This window comes from Emydura macquarii, unplaced genomic scaffold (assembly GCF_026122565.2).
Source record: "Emydura macquarii macquarii isolate MOO-44397 ecotype Brisbane River unplaced genomic scaffold, CSIRO-AGI_Emac_v2 contig_1170, whole genome shotgun sequence".
In the NCBI taxonomy this organism is placed as follows: Eukaryota; Metazoa; Chordata; order Testudines; family Chelidae; genus Emydura; species Emydura macquarii.
The window spans coordinates 1,377,686-1,399,634 of NW_027131307.1; the positions used below are offsets into that span (position 1 = coordinate 1,377,686).

The window sequence follows — 21,949 nt, forward strand, 5'->3', positions numbered from 1 at the left end:
AAAAGCCCTCTGCTGAAGGAAGTAGGAGTGCTAAGCTGTACAGAGGAACGGACTAGAGAGCAGAGTTCTGTGGTGGAGCAGCCAGGAGGAAGGTACAAGCTCAAGAAGCCAGAAGGAGGGGGAAAATTAGCCCAGGGGAAGAGTGCGCAGTTTTGAAAGCAGTACCAGCAGCACATAGCTGTTTCTCGTAGGGCCCCTGGGCTAGGAACTGGAGGAGTGGGTGGGCCCGGGTTCCTACCCCCTCCCTGGGAAGATGGGGTGACAGGCAACTTCCTGGCCCACTACAATCAGGAAAGTGTAAGACCCACTAGAGGGAAGCCGGCTGTTTGCCACATGTGGTGTCAGAAGTGGGATCCCTTCGCACAGTGGGTTTAAACCAGGTAAGTCCCAACCCACCCCACTACTAAGATGGAGGATGTGGTGAAAGCCCTGATACAAGCCACAGCCGCCCAGCAGGAAGCTACTCGGGTCCAGGCAGCGGCCCAGCGGGAGGCTGTACAACTACAGCAGGAGACCAACCACCTTCTGATGAGCCAGGCTGCTCAGGACTGGGCCCTACTCCAAGATGTGGTAGGCCAGTTGAAAGTCTCGGTGGAGCGAGGGGGCAGCCCAGATGGGGTGCGGGCCATACAGGCCAGCAACTACCTTCAGAAAATGACACGGGAGGATGATGTGGAGGCATATCTTCTGGCCTTTGAGAGGACAGCCCTGCGGGAGGCCTGGCCCCGAGACCAGTGGGCCAGTCTCCTTGCCCCTTTCCTAGCGGGAGAGGCCCAGAAGGCCTATTATGACATGGCGGCGGAAGCTGCTGCAGACTATTCCCAGCTGAAGCCTGAGATCCTGGCCCGATCTGGGGTGACGATAGCAATGCGAACCAGGAAGTTCCATGAATGGCGGTACCAGGAGGACAAAGCACCCCGGTCCCAGCTGTTTGATCTAATCCACCTGACTCAGAAGTGGCTACGCCCTGAAGCCCTCAGCACCGAGAAGACGGTGGAACTCCTAGTGGTAGACCCGATACATGAGGGGGTTACCATCAGGCCTCCGAGCCTGGGTGGGTCAGAATGACCCCTCTACCTTTGACGAACTGGTCACCCTGGTTGAGAGACAGTTGGTGGCCCGTGAATTGTCCCTGACTCCCTAGGAGAAGACATGGCGGGACCAGAGGTCGGGCCCCAACCCCAGTTCTGGGAAGATGGGGAGATCCAAGAGGAGAGGACCCGAACGCTGAGTCATTGAGGAACGGCCTGAGGATCGAAGGTGATTGGGGAACACGGGGCGAGGACGCGGGTGGCCGACCAAATAGCCCAGGATAGAGGGGGGGCCATTAACCGATCATACCAGTGTTATGGATGCGGGGAACTGGGCCACATAGCAGCTCACTGCCCCAAGGAGGGCGAACCCATGCAGTGCAATCTGGGAGGTCACGGAAGTTGCTGCAGTCTCATCGGCCTGGTAGGGGTGATAGAGGCCCCCCATGGGTACACCAGGCTGGTAAGAATGAATGGCATCAAAACTATTGCCTGGTAGATTTGGGGAGTGTGGTCACACTGGTCTCCGGGAAGTTGGTAGGGCAAGACCAGATGACCCGGGCCAAGCACACGGGGATTGTGAATTTCTACCCTTCGGTCCCCATGAAGATTGAGATCCAGGGGAATATTACCCAGGTGACAGCAGGGGTGGTCCCTAAGCTCCCCTACCCGGTCTTGATTGGGAGAGATTTCCCTGGGTTTGAGAACCTACTTCCCCCAGTAGAGTCCGGGGTGGAGGGCAAACCCGAAGGAGACAGAGGTACAGGCAGCCAGCCCTGCCCCTGCTTTTGCCGAATTTGCTCCCGAAGTATTTGCACCCCCCCGAGACCCCGGAAATCCCAGCGGGGAAAAAAGGGCAGCTAAAAGACTAGGGACACGAATACTGGCTGGGACCCAGAAAGCTGCCCTGGCTAATAGGCGAACCCGTTCAGCAGGCCAGGAGAATGCCCAAACTAGCGAGGACCCAGAGGCAGGTCCCAGTGCCAGCAGCAGCGGCCCCAGGGACGAAGATGAGGTTGGGCCCCTAGTGGAGGGCCAGCTGGGTCCCCTGTGGGAAAATTTTGGGCAAGACCAGGCCAACGACCCACTATATGCGAATGTGAGGGAGGAGGTAGTAAAAATAGATGGCTTTCCCCTGGATGGCCAGACTAAGGGCCCAGGGCTGTACTATATCTTGAGACGCGACCTGCTGTACCCGGTGACACAGATACAGGAGGAGAAGGTGGGGCAGCTCTTGGTGCCACGAAAATATACCAGGGGAGTATTGGAGCTGGCCCATAGTCATTTATTCAGGGGGCACTTAGGAGTAGATAAGACCCTGGACCAAATTCTGAGAAGGTTTAGTGACCAGGAATACGGGCGAGGTCCAAAGATACTGCCTCTCCTACCCAGAGTGCCAATTACACAGCCCCCGGCCTCACCTGCGAGCCCCATTAGTGCCCCTACCCATCACTGAAGCCCCTTTCAAGAGAATAGCTATGGACCTCGTGGGACCACTAGAATGATCGGCGCAGGGCCACTGAAATGTGCTAGTTATTTTGGACTATGCCACCCGGTACCATGAAGCCATTCCATTAAGGAACCTCACCTCCAAAGCGATTGCGAAGGAACTACTCCAGGTCTTCGCTAGGGTGGGCATCCCCAAGAAAATCTTGAGAGACCAAGGGACCCCCTTTATGTCCAGATTAATGAAAGACCTTTGTACCTTGCTCCGCATCCAGGCCCTGCGGACCTCAGTATATCATCTGCAAACGGATGGCCTGGTCGAGAGGTTTAATCGCACTCTCAAGAGCATGATAAGAAAGATAGTGGCACAGGACGGGAAGGATTGGGATGCCCTATTACCCTACCTGACGTTTGCAATACGGGAAGTCCCTCAGGCATCCACTGAGTTCTCTCCCTTCGAGCTATTATATGGTCGCCATCCACAGGGGTATATTAGATATAGCCAAAGAAGACTGGTAGGAGCAGCTCAACTCAGGAAGAAACGTCATTGAGCACATAACAAAGATGTGAGAGCGAATAGCCCGGGTGACTCCCATCGTGCGGGATCACCTGGAGAAGGCCCAGGAGACCCAGCAGGCCTATTATAACAGACGGGCCAAGGCACGGAGGTTTCAGCCAGGGGACCGGGTGATGATGCTGATGCCAATAGCAAGCTCCTGGCTAGTTGGTAGGGTCCATATGAGATCGTAGAAGCAGTCTGAGACCTGAACTATAAAGTGAGGCAGCCAGACCGCCGGAAGCCAGTACAGCTGTACCATATTAACCTACTGAAGCCCTGGCGGGACCGGGAAGCATGTCTGGTCGCCCAAGAAGCGATCCCCCTATCTCCCCAGACGGACGCACCACAGGGGGAGGTTAGAATATCCCCTGAATTAACCCCCGAACAGCAGATGGAAACTAATCAACATGATCCAGCGGAACCAGGACGTGTTCTCCAAGCAGCCCGGTTGGACAACAGCGGTCCACCATCACATCATCACCAACCCTGGGGTGCGGGTGACAATAAAACCATACTGGATCCCAGAGGCCAAGAGGGAAGTGATTAGGGAGGAAGTAAGAAAGATGTTGGAGCTCGGGGTGATTGAAGAGTCCCACAGCCAGTGGTCCAGCCCAATAGTCCTAGTCCCCAAGTCTGACGGCGCCCTGCGCTTCTGCAATGACTTCAGGAAGCTGAACGAGGTATCTAAATTCGATGCCTACCCAATCCCCCGTATCGATGAGCTAGTGGATCAGTTGGGCAAGGCCCGCTACCTGACCACCCTGGACCTGACAAAGGGCTACTGGCAGATCCTGCTAGCCAAAGATGCCAGAGAGAAGACTGCCTTCTCCACGCCCGACAGCCTGTTTCAATATACCGTCCTCCCCTTCGGACTCCACGGGGCCCCCGCAACCTTCCAGAAGTTGATGGACCACCTACTGCGACCCCACACCAAGTATGTGGCTGCCCATCTGGACGACGTGGTCATCCATAGCCCCGCCTGGGAAACGCACCTGGGGAAAGTAGAGGCAGTGCTCGACTCCCTCCGGAAAGCTGGCCTCACCGCAAACCCGCCTAAGTGCGCAATAGGACTGGCTGAGGCCAAATACCTGGGCTACGTGGTAGGGAGAGGCCTGGTAAAGCCCCAGTGGGACAAGGTGGAGGCCATCCGGGCCTGGCCCCGACTGGTCCGCGAGAAACATGTCAGGGCAATCTTAGGGATCATAGGGTATTATAGGAGGTTTATTTCCCCCTTTGTCACTAGAGCAGGGCCCTTGACTGACCTGATGATGATGATGTGTGATATAGCAAAGGTAGAGGGCAGTAGGAGAGTGGTGGACAGGAGATATGTGAGCTCCAGAATGCTCAGGGCTTTGTTCCCTGCTGACTAACTCAGAGCCATTAGGGGGCAATTAGGAGCAGCTGAGGCCAACTAAGGACCAGCCAGGTGCTCCATAAAAGCCCTCTGCTCCAAACAGTCAGTGCACGAGCTGGAGGAAGTAGGAGTGCTGTGCTGTACTGTACTGTACAAGTATTTTTAATTTTAAAAAAATATAAATGTTGTTGTGCATTTTTATCCAAATAAAGCTGGACACAAATTGCAAGTAAAAACTTAATCTAGTAAATAAAAAAAGCATCATTCAGCATTTTCTAAAATAAAAAAAATTAAAAATTATTAATCTGAATAAATGTAAGTTAAGCTTTATTTAAGCAATTATATAGGTCTATATCTATATTGCATCCTTCTGGTGAGCCTAAAAAGGCTATGTTGAATTGCAAATAGACACATTTTAATGGTTACCAGCCAATGAGAAATCAACCTGCCTTTAGGATAATAAAAAGTACAAATGCAAAATAAAATTAATACATTTATATCAAGGTTTCCTGCTTGCTGATTAAAAACAGGTAGTTGTCACTTTATTTTAAATCAATCCACCTTGCTCCAGTCCAGTGATTAATTAATCTTTGCCTATCAGGACAAGAAATTAATTACTTTGTGCTGGGGTGCAATACCTTTTGCATTAAAAAAATTAACACCTGTAAATTTTTAGAAACCCTCATCAGGATTTAAAACTGACTGCATGAGAGCTCCAGCATTTGTTTCCCAAATTAAGTCCCTCATAACACAATTTTTCGTTCCACCCTGCCTGTTTGATTTAGTGGTCTGTAACGGACTCCTCACCAGCACTCCCTCCTGCACTTGGTTTGTTAGCATATGAATTCTTATGGATCAAAGTAACAGGGTTCAAAAAGGAACTAGAGAAGTTCATGGAGGATGGCTATTAGCCAGGATAGGTAGGGATTACTGTTTCCCAGAGGCTGGGAATGGCCAATGGGATGGATCACTTGATGATTACCTGTTCTATGTATTTCCTCTGAAGCACCTGGCATTGGCCACTGTTGGAAGACAGGATACAGGGCTAGATGGACCATTGGTCTGACCCAGTATGACCATTCTTTTGTTACTGTGGTTCTGAGTTATCAGTAACTCAGAAACAGATAATGATGTCTGATGCAGAGTGCCAATTCTACTTTTCACCTACTCTAACCTTTCTGGGCAGGTTATAACAAGTGACTTAACATTCCAACTGTGCAAATCATTCCACCATGTTTCAGTAATGCCTATCAAATTTCTTCTCACCAATGAAAAATGTCCAATTCCTCTTTTTTGTTACTCAGACTCCTAGCACAGGTATAAGTAGCCACTGAAAAATTTCTTCTTTCACACTGAATCCCTTTGTTTGTATCAAACTTGCCTCCTTACAACCTTCCCCTTGCATTGGTAGTTTAACAGCATCCTAGCTGCTCCAACTAGTCTCCAGCTGAGAACATTAGCACCCCATACTCCTGTGAGATGCAGGCTCATTTATATAACCACCTCTCCCACTGAAATGTACCCAAAAGCTCCATATAACCAAAGCCTTAAGCTTCATTCCAGACATGCAGCTAATATTTCACCTCCAGTATTTTCTGAATTCTACAACTTTGTGCTTATACAGTACCTAGCACAATGGTGCACAATTCTTGGTTAGTCGCTAGGCACTACCATAATAAATGTGATCAATAGTAAGAGCAGGGACTAAGACATGCACTTCCACAACTCGCAAGTGCTTCCAGTAGTAAAGATGTTCCTTCTCTCTATACCAAAGTGTTGAAAGATCAATTTTTTGTCTCTGATGCTAACTGGGCAAACTGAAACAATGATTGGCAAATGTCTGAATTAATAAAAGTTTAACATTCAGAAAGTTAGCTCAGCAGGTCACAGAGGACTGCAAACAGTAATTCTTGAAGCAAGTATCCTGACATACAGCTTCCAACAAGTGAAAAGATCCTGAAATAAAAATCAGCAACTTCTATAAAGAATGGCTAAAGAAAGATTCAAGATATCTGATATGGAACAGGTTTGATACTCCTCCGCATGGATAAAAAGATCAAGGAGGAAACATCTAAAAAGTGTAAGCTGATCAGTATTTTGTGGGAGGGGAGGTGATTGAATGGCTGTTTTAAAAAAAAAAAAAAAAAACCACCACATGGAACAAAGGAATTGAAAATAGACCTCAAAGGAAAGGAATCACAAGACACAGGTGAGCTGAAATAAGAGATGGATAAACAATGGAATAGGAGGGAAAATGGTATTCAGAGACCAACTACAGGAACAGCAGAAAAGGAATGTGCAGAGGGTTAAGGAATCTTTCCTAGGCAAGGGTCACCATCTTCTGCAAAATCCAAACTTTCATTTAAAAATATTAGTTATGCTTCTGTCCTTTGTTGCTGAGAAAGAAAAATCTTCCAAACATGAGCTGAATACAACCAACATAGCAAAATTTCCAGAGAGCTCCAGCACCACTGCAGCAGCCTAAATTTCTCAAGCTACAGTGGAGGGAAAGTTGATTAGTCTTGTAAATTCAGCAGACTTTGGATAGCAACGATACTTCTCAGGTCAGGTTAGGAACAAATATTGACAGGCAATGGCACTATTGGTTGGGGAAGAAAACTGAAAAATTGAAGCAAGAGAGGGTAGAATACCAGAGACTATTACTTACACTTGCAGCAGCCATGGGGCTCTGGGGTTGGAGGGGAAAAAATATTCCAGCTCTTTCCAGCAGCAAGAGAGATTGAGGGTAAAGGAAAAATGGATGAATTGAAAACTATTAGCCAGAGGCTGATACGAAAGGAGAATGTGAGCAGTATCAAAAGGCAACACTCATCAGAATTTCCACACAGCCCTGGTCTCCAACAGCTAGAGAAAGGAGATTTGGATACTGCCCTTACATAATGAAAACCCTAATTGCCTCACTACTCTCTCTCCATCTAGCAAGTTAGGTTCCATTATTTGTTTTGTGGTAGCCCCAATCATGGACCAGAACTCCATCATGCTAGGCTTTGTATCAACCAAAAAAAAAGTGGTCCCTGCATCCAAGGTTTTACCATCTGAATATACAACAAGAGACAATAGGCAGAGAGAGACAAGGACCACAACAAAAGTGAGACTAATTAGGTTATTAGGTTTCTGGAGGTGAAGCAATAGAAGGGAGGCAATGGCTAGTGGATGTCAGGTAAAGTTTTCAAGCCCTAGGTTATCATTTCCTATTGATCAAGTCCCCAGCAAGTGAGCTGGGTATTCACAAAGAAGCTGTCCATGCTTTGAAGAGCATATAATCCACACCCAACATGATAAGAAGGGAAAAAGAGAAGACAGACAACATAACCACTCACAGTTAAGACATGTGCACACTATAGTGGTTCTTATATAGAAAAAGAAATAGGTATTTGCTTCTCATAGAGAAGACAGCAGAAGTGAGTTTTCAAGAGAAATTGTATAGGGCAGCAGGCATGGAGATGTTTGTGAGAGGATATGAACAGGACACTGAGGCTGGCATCACTGGTGTGGTAGGGAACAAGAAAGGAGACCAAGGCTGAGACACATGCAGGAAGGAAGCGTGTAATGTAAAACCTAGCAGACAAGGCCAGTGATCCAGAACAGGGCAGTTACAGTAAACCCGCATTATTAACACCAGGACAAAATAAATTAACATTTCTCATTAAGCACTTTAGGAAAACGCGTCATTGTGGTACTGGACAGCAGGGCCGGCCGGGCTGTGCTACCTCCGACACTTCCCCTGCGCGCCCAGCCCAGCTTCCCTCCACGAGCCGCCTGCACCACACACGCCACCGCCGACAGCGGGGCCCAGCGCGGGGCCAGGGCTCCGGTCCACCCTCCGTTAACTACAGCCCCGCCGGGCAGCCGCAGGCAAAGTCCCGGGATAACGAGCCCGCTACTCCTAGGGCCCTATCACTCCGCGGAGACCGCGGCCCCCGGGGCGGCACAAAACGGGGCAGACGACCCACGCCACAGACAGGCTCCGAACCCGGCCAGGCCGCAACCCAGCCAGATACTTACCACAGCTCTCACCAAGGCCGCCATGACCCTCAAACGCACTTCCGGAATATGATGGGCACTTCCGCTTCTCCCCAGCGCATCCTCCATCCGGAGCGGCGGCTGAATACACAGCAGCGCGTGCGCACACACTACCGAAGCCCCTTCGTTTGCGCGCGCTTTGGGATTAAATTTCTTCTGCGCCTGCGCTTTGTGACTATGGGGGAAGGGGGGGCTGAGTAACAAGCCCTGTTGGTTGCCTAGCAGCACCAAGGTTCTCACACTTGGGGCGGCCCCCTGGGGGGGGGGGTAGGGAGCGCATTCTGATGGGGGCATGAGCAGCTTTTGGGGGGGGGAGGAACGGACCCGCACATTGTACCTGCCACCCTGAATAACTAGCCATGCTGATCCAGCCAGACACATCAGACCTCAGCTGGCGCTGGGCTGGGGATGAATTTCCACTAAGCTTGCATAGTATTATACAGAGTCGTTGCCATCTGTACTTTAATCTGTTTGCTACAGTGCCCTGTGCACATTTAATTGCAAGCACTGTTCACCAGGCCAGTCTGGTTTTGCTCTTATTACAATGGATCATGGGATCTTTCAATCAGTGCCTTGCTGCTTTTCATATTTACTGAGATTTGCATGTTGGTTTTTCTTTATCGGTATATGTCATTGTCTGGTGGGAGAGGGGGAATAAATTACTCCAGACACAAAGAAGGGGGTGCTACAAATAAGTTTAAGAAGCACTGGCCTAGCAGGCCTCGGACTTGATAGGCTGTCCAGGGGTGCTGCACAGATGGCGCCTGCCCAGTTATAGCCATGAGTGCTGGGGGGAGGAGGGGCGCTGTCACACCGCCAGCATGAAGTGGTTTCCACTATCATAGACAGAGTCGCAGTTTGCTTCGGGGGTCCTCAGCACCCTCACTACACAACTTCTTCCAGCACCCCGGTCTGAGCGCCTCCCTGGGCAGCCACTGGCGTCTACGAAGGGGGGCCCCATGTAGATGTTTATAATAAACTCCTGCTGAGGCGGGGCCATGGCCACAGCTCTGCTCTGGGAACAACCCAGTTAGGACCCTGCCGCCCACCCCCAGCTGAGCAGCCACCCAGAGCAGAGGTGCCCCACGGATCAGCTCTATGAATCAGCTGAGGCCTGGCATTGGAGCTGGGCTAATTTGGAAAGCACAGCCCATGTAGGGGCAGTGCGGGTGCAAGTGCTTGTGGAAGATGCAGAAAAGCAGGTGATGGTGGCTGAAGCCTGGGGACAGGAGGTAATGTGATAGGCTAGAAGGATGACTCCATAGGGAGGGGCCTGGTTATGAAGAGCCTCACATTGAAGCAGTAAAGGAATAAGGACCCAGAAGAATGACTTTAGCCCCTGAATTTAGATGGTGCTGTTAAGGGATTAGATGGCAGGAAGGCCTGTGAAAAGGAAACTGTAGTAGCCATACTGAGAAATGAGGCCCTGAAAAAGAACTCTGGTTCTATGGGAAGAAGAGATAGATAGATCATGGAAATGTTATGGCAGGAGGAAATAGCAAAATTTTTAAATAGACAGGATGTACAGGTCTAGGATGTGTATGGAGTTAAATGTTACCAGGTTACAATCCTGATGAACCATCAGGGATGGTCTAGATAATACTTAGTCCTGCCTTGAGTGCAGGGGACTGCACTAGAAGACCTCTCAAGGTCCCATCCTGTCCTATGATTCTGTTATTCTAACTGGGAAGTTAGTGGTGCAGTTACCTGTGATGAAGAGAGAGGAAAGTACTGGGTTTGGACGAAAAGACTTTTTTGAGACATGTTAAGTTTAGGTTACTGGCAAGAGATCCAAAAGGAGATACTGGAGAAACAGTTTGAGATGTTATTAGATGGGAAAATAAGCCAGTAATGGGGAGGTAGATTGGTGGTACAGATAGTAGTTAAATCATGTGAGCATATCAAGATTGCCTAGAGAGAGGGCGTGATGCTGTCTGGATTAGGGGGGACCTTTTAGAATATGATTTAATATATATTGCAAAATTTCAATAATTCATATGGGATAGGTCATGTCAGGTACCATTAAAAGGTATAATTTGCTAAATAAGATTATATTGTTTGTTTATGTGTCATATTTCTATTGGAAATTATGAATATGTTTGATATAGCTGTATTTCAACTTGTGTTGTGTTTGTGGGCAACACCCCAGCTAGAATGGCAGCATCAATAACCCTGCTTCCTGGCACATTAAGGGAATTCAAAGGTGAAAAGAACCCTGGGGCTACACCTTATGAGTCACCAGGACTTGCCCAGGTGACCCTGGACTCCATCTTGTTTCTGTGAATTTCAACAAGCCGCATGGCAAAGGGACATAAAAGGCAGCTGCTCCATCCCAGGTTGTCTTCACTCCTGCTCCCTTCCTCTGGATCAACTCATCTGTAACTGAAGCTGTGAAACAAAGGACTGAGACCCATCCAGGTACTGATGTACACCAGAAGGACTGTACAAGCCTACAAACTCTACAATTCTACTGAGAATCTGATATATATTAACTTGACAGTCATTTGTATGTGTCTGATTGCTTTGATCATTTAACATTTCTCTCATCTGTTTCTTTCCTTTTATAATAAACCTTTGGTTTTAATTACCAAAGGATTGGCTGGCAGCATGGTATTTTGGGTAAGATCCAAATTTATATTGATCTGGTACTGTGGCTGATCCTTTGGGGTCAGGAGAACATTTTAGTAAAGGGAATAGCGTTTTAAATAACTTCTCTCTTTCCTGGACCAAGTTGCTGACTGGGAGCCAGAGACTGAAATGCAGTAAAGGGGACCTTATTGATAACTAGTGTGGGGGGAAATCAGAAGCACAGTTTATCACTGGTTGGTGAAGTTACTGCAGTGTTAGCCACCTGTTTGGTAGAATTTGCTCTCTTTTTGCAGTCTGCCCTGATCTTGGCATTTTTGGATGAGCTACCCTAGGCACGGATGGGGTCACAGAGAAAATGTAAAGAGATGAGAAGGGGGCCAAGGAGAGTGGGAGAGCAGAGCAGGAGGATCGACCAGCTGATACACTGAATAAACAATGAATCAGAAGAATCCTGTGTGGGAGGAAGGCCATACCCTCTTGCTGTCACACCTGTATGGGCAAACTTTATACTGGGGATTAGCTGTTCACTTTCTGTAGCCTAAGCCCTCAAACAGGGCGAGGTGAGTAAGCAGTTTCTAGCCCTGGTCTTCAGTCAGGGCTGGTGAGGCAAAGCAAGCAGTCTTTAGTCCTCTGAGGCTTCACAGGCTGGGATGAGGTTGTGACCCGTCCATGCCCAGGGTAGCCAACTGATAATGCCAAGGTTAGGGCAGGCTGCAAAAGGAGAGCCGATTCTCCCCGCGGTGGTGGGTGACACTGAAGTCCGGCTTCCCAACCAGCCACGAACTGCTTCTGATTTCCCCACACTGGATATCAAGAAGCCAGTCCACAAATCCCCACAGCCCCCTTTACTGCATTCCAGTTCCTGGCTCCCAAATCAGCTCTAGGTCCAGTAAAGAAACCAGTTACTAGAACTCTATGCTCTTTACTAAAAAGGTTCCCCCTGACCCCAAGGGGTCAGCCACAGTACCAGATCAATATACGTTTGGATCTTACCTAAAATATCATGCTCCCAGCCAATCCTTTAGTATCTAAAACTAAAGGTTTATTGTAAAAAGAAAGAAAGAAACCATGAGAGAAATGTTAAAGGGTTAAAGCAAATCACAGATATACAAATGATTAAAAGTCCCTATACATCAGGTTTCTGGAAGAAATGTGGATTTGCAGGCTTGTATAGGTCCCTCTGGTTCACATCCAGTACCTGGATAGGTCTAGGTCCTTCGGTTCAGTTGCAAGATGAATTGATCCAGAGATAGGTGTGTGTCTGCAGACTGGACAGGAGCAAAGACAAAATGGATCCTGTGGTGTGATCTTATAAACCCCCTCTCCCGGCCATGCGGCCTGTGGACAGTCACAAGACCCAAACTGGAGTCCGGAGTCACATGGGCCAATCCTGGTGCCTCTTCAGGTGTGCCTGGGGTCCATAGTCACATGGGCCGATCCTGATGACTCCTCAGGTGTGCTTGGGCCCCTCCCATCGGTGAGTGCCTCAATGGGCCATTAAGCAGGCTATTGTCTTGCCGCCTCTCTGTCTGGGGTGTGTCCCAGTCAGCCCAAATTGACATACAGAAATAGCAATACATCCATAACTTTCATTTTACATATAATACATGAACATAAGCATTAGAATATATCATGCTGAGTAAGATACTTTCTAACGGTACCTGACATGATGTATCTCACACTCATTATCATGATTCTGCCATACTAATGTCACACAATATACTAAATGCCCCCCCGCCCCACTCAAGCCAGCCTGCATGACAGAGGTGACTACCCCAGGGGTGATGTGGAAAGGAAGGAGGACGACACAGGCCCGCCCAACTCCCCTGCATCCCAGCCCATGACCCTATCAGTGCCAGAGTATTCTGTCGCTGAGTCTGTCAGGCTCCAGCCAAAACACACTGACAAAGGCTCAAGTGCCAACCTAGCCAGACCTGCACATACACCTCCCACCATGCACACAGTCCAAGCTCCTCCAGCCCAGCTGCACCCCCAACTCCACTTCACTGCCAGTCCTGCTTCGCCTTGAAAGAAAGGCCGCCAAATAGAAGTTTGCCCAGGGCACCATTTTTCCTATGGACAGCCCTCAGACTGAGACAACATTAGAAGGCTTGATTTAAAGAAGTACATTCCTATTTAACAGTCAGAGACACAGCCGCATACTTTGTCCTGAAAATAATGACCACTTCTACTGTTAAAACGGCTAAAAGCCAAAAGTAGCTTGAGTCTTACATAAAACCTGGTTACCTCTGTTATTGAAAAACCACAATGCATCATTTGCTGCAAAGTTTTGTCTGTTGAATCGATTAAACCATGCAAATTGCAGCAACATCTTGAAACTAGACATCCTGAGCATAAAAATCAAAACATGGATTTTTTTCAAACACAGAGAAGAAGCAACAAAGAAAGCCAGGCTTAATGCAGCTGGAAGTTTCTGACAGCAAACGACCTAAGTTGTGGAGGCCTCTTAAGTTGTTTTGCTATGAATTGCATGTATCAAAACACCACATACGATAGGTGAGGAACTTGTTCTGCCAGCGTGCAAAGATATTGTGTCGCTGATGTTGGCTGATGTGATTTCAGAGCCATTGGCTATTATCTTTGAAAGCTCCTGGCAACTGGGGGAGGTCCTTGATGACTGGAAAAAAAGCAAATATAGTGCCCATCTTCAGGAAAGGGAGGAAAGAGGATCCAGGGAACTACAGACCGGTCAGCCTCACTTCAATCCCTGGAAAAATCATGGAGCAGGTCCTCAAGGAATCCATTTTAAGGCACTTGGAAGAGAGGAAGGTGATCAGGAACAGTCAACATGGATTCACCAAGGGAAAGTCATGCCTGACCAATCTGATTGCTTTCTATGAAGAGGTGACTGGCTCTGTGGATGTGGGGAAAGCAGTGGACGTGATATACCTTGACTTTAGCAAATCTTTTGATACAGTCTCTCACAGTATTCTTATCAGCAAGTTAAAGAAGTATGGGTTCGATGAATGGACTATAAAATGGATAGAGAACTGAGCATAGGGCTCAAAAGGTAGTGATCAATGACTCCATGTCTAGCTGGCAGCCGGTAACAAGCAGAGTGCCCCAGGGGTTGGTCCTGGGGCCGGTTTTGTTCAACATCTTCATTAATGATCTGGAGGATGGGGTAGATTGCACCCTCAGCAAGTTTACAGATGACACTAAGCTGGGGGGAGTGGTAGATACCATGGAAGGTAGGGATAGGATACAGAAGGACCTAAACAAACTGGAGGATTGGGCCAAAAGAAATCTGATGAGGTTCAACAAGGACAAGTGCAGAGTCCTGCACTTAGGACGGAAGAATCCCATGCACAGCTACAGACTGGGGACCAATGAGCTAGACAGCAGTTCTGCAGAAAAGGACCTGGGGGTAACAGTGGATAAGAAGCTGGATGTGAGTCAGCAGTGTGCCCTGGTTGCCAAGAAGGCTGATAGCATATTGGGCTGCATTAATAGGAGCATTGCCAGCAGATCACGGGAAGTGATTATTCCCCTCTATTCGGCATTGGTGAGGCTGCATTTGGAGTATTGTGTCCAGTTTTGGGCCCCTCACTACAAAAAGGATGTGGACAAGTTGGAGAGAGTGCAGCGGAGGGCAACAAAAATGATTAGGGGGCTGGAGCACAAGACTCATGAGGAGAGGCTGAGGGAACTAGACTTGTTTAGTCTGCAGAAGAGAAGAATGAGGGGGGATTTGATAGCTGCCTTTAACTACCTGAAAGGGAGTTCCAGGGAGGATGGAGCTAGGCTGTTCTCAGTGGTGGCAGATGACAGAACAAGGAGCAATGGTCTCAAGTTGCAGTTGGGGAGGTCTAGGTTGGACATTAGGAAAAAGTTTTTCACTAGGAGGGTGGTGAAGCACTGGAATGGGTTACCTAGGGAGGTGGTAGAATCTCCATCTTTAGAGGTTTTTAAGCTGAGGCTTGACAAAGCCCTGGCTGGGATGATATAGCTGAGGTTAGTCCTGCTTTGAGCAGGGGATTGGACTAGATGACGTACTGAGGTCTCTTCCAACTCTATGATTCTATGATTATACTTGGCAATGATACTACCAAAAAGCTTAATATACTTTCCATATCCAATGATACTGTGAAACGCAGAACATGTGAGATGTCTGAAGATATCAAAAAACAAATTGTGCATAAAATTAAACATTCTGCCTTCAGTATGCTTAGCTTGCAACTTGATGAAACTACTGATGTTACTAACTGCACACAATTGATAGTGTTCGTACAGTATGTTAATGCTGGGGATGTTAAGGACGAGTTTTTATTCTGTGAACAGCTTGAAACAACCACAACAACATAGACCATTTTCAATAAGGTGATGCCTTTTTTGAAAGCAATAGCATTGAATTGAAAAATCTTTGTGGTATCTGTACCAACGATGCTTCAGCCATGATGGGTGCACGGTCTGGCTTTCTGCAGAAAGTAAAGTGCATCTCACCTAATGTGATTGTTACTCATTGTGGAATCCATTGTCAAGTCCTAGCTGCAAAGATATTGCCCATCTGCCTCAATGCTGTGGTGGATGTTGTTATACAAACAGTGAACTACATTAAAGCGCATGCTCATCTCTTTCGAGAGCCCTGCAACGAAATGGGTGGTGAATATGAAGTTCTGCTTTTCCACACTCAAGTCTGATGGTTTTCTAGAGGACATGCATTAAAGAGTGTTTTTATACTTACTGAAGAGTTGGCAGAGTTTTTCCCGGGAAAGGAGAAACAAGAGCTGAACAAAAAGTTCAATAACAAGAAATGGCTTCTCTGTTTGGCATACTTAGCTGATATCTTTGATATCCTTAATGACCTCAATCTATCGCTTTAAGGAAAACGTTCAACATTAATAGATCTGACTAATAAAATCAGAGCCTTCTAAATGAAGCTGGATCTGTGGTTCAGGAAGTTGGACAGACAGACATGGCATGTTTCTGACACTTTCCTCATTCAGCAAGGAGGAGGAAGTCACCATTGATAGTGCTCTCAAGTCAGCTATCAGTGAACATCCGAGAGCTGTTCACAAAGAGTTCTCGCACTACTTCTCAGCGCTGCCAGAAACACTTCATTCCTTGGTGAAGAGCCCTTTTAGTGTGACAGCAGAGCAGTTACCTCCTGAGGATATTCACGCATAGGAACAGTTTATCGACATGATCAATGATGATGAAGTGAAAACAAAATTCAGACAGCTACCTCCAAACTAGTTCTGGTGCTCAGTTGCAAGTGAATATCCACTGGTGCCTGAAATGGCCCTGAGAGTCCTTCTGCCATTTCCCACTGCCTACAAATGCAAGACTGGATTCGCCAGCCTTCTCACAATAAAGACAAAATCTTGAAACCAGCTTGATGTGAAGGACGACATCAGATGCGCCCTTTCTAAAACAACACCAGGAATAAAACTTGTTTCAAATAAACATCATCATCCATCTCACTGCATTTTGGCTACTTCTGGTGATTAATTGTTGTCAAGTATTAAAATAAAATTCTACTTAAAATAACTTTTATGTTTATAACACTAATTTGATAAAAATGTGTTTTAGTCTTAATTTAAAAGCAGTGAGAAAAGGTAAATTCATTTTAAACAACAGGGTTTAAATTTAGCATTGAACATAGTCTTAAATATAAAAAGTTATTTTTGATTTTTAATGTGGATCGCACTCAGAGGTTTGCTGTGTGAAATGGATCACCAATACAAAAAGTTTGAGAACCATGGATCTATACTCTTACTTCCCTCACTTTGGAAATCACTTTTTTTTTGAGGAGCGTGAAGGGAAAAGAAGATGGGGTCTCTGTTTCTTATCAGAACTGATCAATAGAAATGGCTGCAAAAGCCTGAGATTGAAAGTGCCTTTCTAGCAGAAGTTTAAATCTTAGAATGTTAAGGGTTAACAAGATAGTTATGGAACCTAGACGCCAGCAGGGATGGAATGCAGAGAAAGACTTTGTAACTTGGATAAGGAAAGATGAAAATACTGAGCTAAGAAAATTCCTAGATAAGTAGTTTTTTTAGTATGTAAGAGCACGGAAACTGTGACGTATAAAGACTTGTTTGTGTGAAGCTATAAAAGCTGTTAGAATTTTATGTTAAGTTGTCGCACCTTACATTGTAGGGACCACCTTCTTTACGTAAAGAATAAACTCTGATTTTGCTAATCTCTTGTTTGGCTTATTCTGGACTATCCGCTGGGCAACAAACTTGTAAGTAAAGACCCTTGAGTTTGGGTTCTTCCACAGGAGTCATGGGTTGTGATTATGACTGCCCAGTGGGTCTTTGAAGTAATCCAGAGAGGATATTCCATTCAATTCTGGTCTGTGCCAACTCCATGTTGCTGCAGCTGGAGATAGACTCTTTTCCCCAGTGGGGTGCAATCAAGATGGTGCCTCCAGAGTAGTGCAGTAGGGGGTTCTATTCCCACTACTTCCTCATTTCAAACAAGCAGGGAGGTTGGTGCCCTATGTCAGGCCTCAGATACCTTAACAAATTCATCCATCAGGCCAAGTTTCAGGTGGTTTCTTTTGTCAATAATTCTCTCCCTAGGTCCTATGAATTGGTCTGCAACTCTCAACTTAGACAATGATCACTGCAGGGCTTAATTTGTGCCAGGGCTGAGCCCCGGCACCTCTGGGCTTGGCAGTTCATAGCCCTGGCACCTCTCGGCTTGCTGCATCACTTATGAAAGTAAAATAACTGCTTGAGTCCCGGCACCTCTTTCATTACAATTAAGCACTGAATCACTGTGTATAGGTATTTACACAAAGCTATCAGATAGTGGGTGGCTTTTCAACCTTGCTGTCAAAATGATAATAAGATCCAATGCCTAGAAGATTAAATTGGACAAATTCAGTCTAGAAATAAGATGCAATTTATTTGCAGTGAGGGTGATTAAACAGCATAACAGCTTACCAGGGGAAGGTCACTATTGCTAGGAGTCTTTAAAATGATATTAGCTATCTTGCTAAACGATATGTTCCAGTCCATTTTCTGGGAGAGATTCTTTGGCCTATATGTGCAGAGGGCTGCACTGGATGATCATGGTGGTCCCTTCTGGCCTTGGAATCTGTGAATCTCCTTGTTCATCCATTTCCCTCACATGCCTTGGGGAGAACAGGGTCACCTGCAATGCCCTCAACATGCTCATAACACTTGCAGCTCTGTGGTACAACAGTGACTTGAGTCAAATCTCAGGCTTCAGGGCTTCAACCAGCCCCCTAAAGGGATTAGGAAGGATTTTTTTCCCCAATGCACAACTGGCCAGATGCATCTGGGAGTTGCTAGGTTTTTTCTCCTTCATCTGAAGCACCAGGTATCAGTCCTGGCTGGAGATGGGGACACCAGACAGGATGGACCAATGCTCTGAAGCAGTACAGAAAGTCCCTTTTCTAGATGTCTGCCTGGTGTGTCTTGCTTACATGCTCAGGGTCCTACTTTTCACAACATTTAGAATCAGGGAGGAATTGCCACTCTGAGTCAGATTGCCAGGGACCTTGGGGATTTTTCATCTTCCTCTGCAGCCTGGGGCCCGGATCACTGTCTAGGATCATCTGGGTCAATCTCATCTAATAATTCCCTGCTATTACAGCACATCAGTCTCTTCTGTTCTCCGCCTGTGGCACAAAATAGTTTAGGCTCCAGAAATGCATTGGTCTAACTAAAGTTTTTGGGCTCAATACAGAGGTATGTGGGTGAAATTTAAGGGACTGTGATATGCAGGAGACTAGACTAGATGATCTAATGGCCTTAAACTCTATGGAACTCTGATTCCCAGGATGCTTATTGCCATGTGGCAATCCACCCAGCTCCCAGGATATTATCCAATTCACAGTTCTATCTTTCAGTCTCTCAGTAGTCCCAAGAGACCTTTGGTAGTAGCAGCCCACTTGAGGAGAGAGACAAGGAGACATGTACCTGTCTTGACAACTGGTTGATTCGGAGTCACTCTTCTCAGCAAGTTGTCAGAGATGGTCACACGGTCGTTCAGTTGGTTGTCTATGTGGGTCTCAAAAATCATTCTCACCCCTACTCAATCAATAAAGTCCATAGGTGCAAGGTTGGACTCTGTATTGGCTAGAGCAGCAGTTCTCAACCTTTTTTTCCCGAGTACCACTCGGGCCAGGTACAGTCAGGTCAAGTACCACTTGACCAGACTGTACCCGACCCGAGTACCACTCGGGAAAAAAAAGGGAGGGGACTTGCAGCGGGGTTTCGCGGCAGCGGCAGGAGGGATTTGCGGCGGCGGGGAGAGACGGGCAGCGGGGTTTCGCGGCGGAAACAATACCCGCCGCCGAAACCCTTCCGCCGTTTCCCCATTTTCGGCGGCACGGTTTCGCACAGTTTCGCACAGGCGGGTGGGAGGGCCCTTCCGGCGGCTGCGGATTCAGCGGCGCGCGTACCACCCAGCCTTCCGGTAAGTACCACCGCGTACCACCGGTTGAGAACCGCTGGGCTAGAGCATACCTTCCTCAGAAGAGTTTTCGCAAGATGACTCAATTTCAAACCCCTGCTCGCAACCAGAGACTGCCTCAGCTTGCTAGAGCACATGCCAGTTTGTGCTCACGTGACTCCATCTGTGACTTGCACCTCCATCCTCTTCAGGAACAATTAGGATCAGTTTATCACCCAGCCAGACACAGCTTAGATTTACCAGTAGGACTCCTTCCAAGAGGGTTGGCATCTCTGCATTGGTGGATGGACCCCTTTAAGTCTGTCAGGGAGTTAGTTTCCATCCATTTCCCTGTTCAAGAACTCTTGTAATAGATTTGTCCAAAAGGACCTGGTGTTTAGGCAAACTTTAGATTCACAGGTGCAGTCTCAGGCAAAGTCTTGACTGAGCATAAACGTTGTAGAAGTTGGAGCCATTCATCTAACCTGTCTATGCTCTGGGACACCACCTCCCAGATAATAAGATGGCCACATATTATATAAACAGACAAGAGGAAACGACTCTTCTCCCTTATATCAGAAAGTGATTCTTTTCTGGGGTATGTTCTCCATTGGATCAGCTTTGTGGCCAGAATAATTGGGCAATTCAACTAAGCAGGAAGGGTTCTGTAGTATGGTCAGCCACCTCCTATGCACTCGCTCATTGCCCAAGCTGCCACGATGGTGCCCTGCTAACAATTCTCCCTGCAAACTCCACCCAGGCTGTGTTTGTCCCTTCTCAGGAGTTTGTGTTTATACACCTACATAAAACCCTCACATGTAGTCCAGCAGTTTTACCCTCTCCTGGGGTCACTCCCAAGCTGTTCCTGCCCATAGCCTCTCCAGGGAAACCCCAGTTCCTAAGACTTTCTACTGGAGCCTGCAGTGGCAGCAGTCTTCAAGTCTCCTAAGGTTTATCTGCCCAGTTAAAAAGCCCCACAGCGGCAAATCTCAGAGGCTGGATGGACTGATCAGTTTCAGGGAGCTCCCACTGAGAGACTAAAAATAGCAGAGTAGAGGTCTGAGCTCCAGCTGGAGCCTGGGTTCTGAAATGTAGCAAAGGGGGAGGGTCTCACAGCCTAGGCTCCTGCCCAAGCCTTACTGCAATTTTCAGCCCCAGAATCAGCTGATCCAGGCTCTGAGAGTTATTACGGTGAGTTTGTTTTTTGATGTGTAAACATAACATAACCCCAGTGTTCAGGTTCTGGCTTCTAAACCCCCTGGTATCAGGGTCTTCCCTACAGACGCCTTCCTTAGCTTATGTAGGTTCCTGGGCTTCCCCTTTCATTGCAGCCACCTGCTGCCCTTTATAGGTAATTACCTAATCCAGCCCAGGGGTGCCTCTTTAGTAATCAGGGTTGGCAGCCTTAGGCCTTCCTATCCTTATAGAGCCAGTCCCACCTTGTTAAAGGCTTCATTACTGATGAGTGGGGATGCAGTTTCAGATCAAGTATTTTGTGAGTGGGCTCCACCCACAGAGCTATTTGCCACTGATACAAGCAAGAGTCCCATATTTTGCTCCTCAGAAGCTATGCAGGCACACGTACAGCCCTAGCAGATACTACTGGCTGCAAGATTCCAGGCCTATGCATATGGGGTACAGACACATACCACTGGCTCCGCTGTGGACAAAGACATCCCCAAGAACTCCAATTATTGTAAAGTAAGTGACTATCTATACAGCATGTTGCCCTGAGCTCCCCAATCCTCTGGTGTAGCAGTGCCTCTGCACAATCTTGTTCACCATAGAGCAGCATATGTGCAAATTACTGTCTGCAGCACAACACCCATGCTTGAGCCAGTTTGTAGAGCTGAGTCTGATTCCTACTACTTTGTAAAATATAGATTCCCTGGAATAGCACTGGGTGCTAGACACTAGCTAAGTTCAAACCAGTTGGGTGATAGCAGTATGGGGTGGATCAGTGACAGAGTTTGAGTGCTGGGTATACACAAAAATATTATAAGAATGAGAACACTTTACTGGTAGTTTTGTTTTTGTTTTAAAGGAGCATTCTGCCTTGGGAGTCATTTGACCAAATCAGTACAAATTTGAACAGCTAGCAAGTCCCCAGTCAGGTACAGCAGTTTTCTGGACCATCAGATTATATAAATAAATTAAGAACAATTAGAAAAATCATCTGTTAGACAGCAAACTCATCTCAATCTCACCTTTAGTGGTGCTACCGCCCAAATATGTCTGTTCTATGGTAGAAAAAAGCAGAATGATGTATTTAATACAGCTAAATGTAAATGTGTATGTAACCTTTGTGGGCTAGAGTTCACTTCATTCCTGTGCCTAAAAAAAAAGCCAACTTCCATGGAAAAGCAGGATTCTGGAGACCCAGAATTCAGTTTTTAAGGATTTTCAGCAAGGATTGCACAGAGTCAACTTCCCCACATTAAGTTCATTCCTTTTTGTTTTTTGGGATTTGAAAGTACCAACTTTATAAATCTTATGATAAAGAAATATAACTTATTTTTACCACCTAGCATG

At 47.1% G+C, this 21,949-nt stretch overlaps 1 protein-coding gene and 1 long non-coding RNA gene across 3 annotated transcripts in view; one reads left to right on the forward strand and one right to left on the reverse strand.

Annotated features, from left to right (window-relative positions):
* UQCC1 (ubiquinol-cytochrome c reductase complex assembly factor 1) overlaps positions 1-8,550 on the reverse strand; it is a 143,039-nt gene extending 134,489 nt beyond the window's left edge. Inside the window, exon 1 of one of the 2 annotated variants that reach the window (XM_067546870.1) lies at positions 8,417-8,550. In XM_067546870.1, coding sequence (XP_067402971.1) covers positions 8,417-8,503 — 87 coding nt within the window. In that variant the 5' untranslated portion in view covers positions 8,504-8,550. The remainder of the gene's footprint in view (positions 1-8,416) is intronic. The other variant, XM_067546871.1, reaches the window with a different exon arrangement.
* Positions 8,551-20,960: 12,410 nt separating this feature from the next.
* The window catches only part of LOC137152332 (uncharacterized), a 32,500-nt gene continuing 31,511 nt past the window's right edge, over positions 20,961-21,949 (forward strand). Inside the window, exon 1 of the long non-coding RNA XR_010919511.1 lies at positions 20,961-21,118. This is a non-coding gene — a long non-coding RNA (uncharacterized lncRNA). The remainder of the gene's footprint in view (positions 21,119-21,949) is intronic.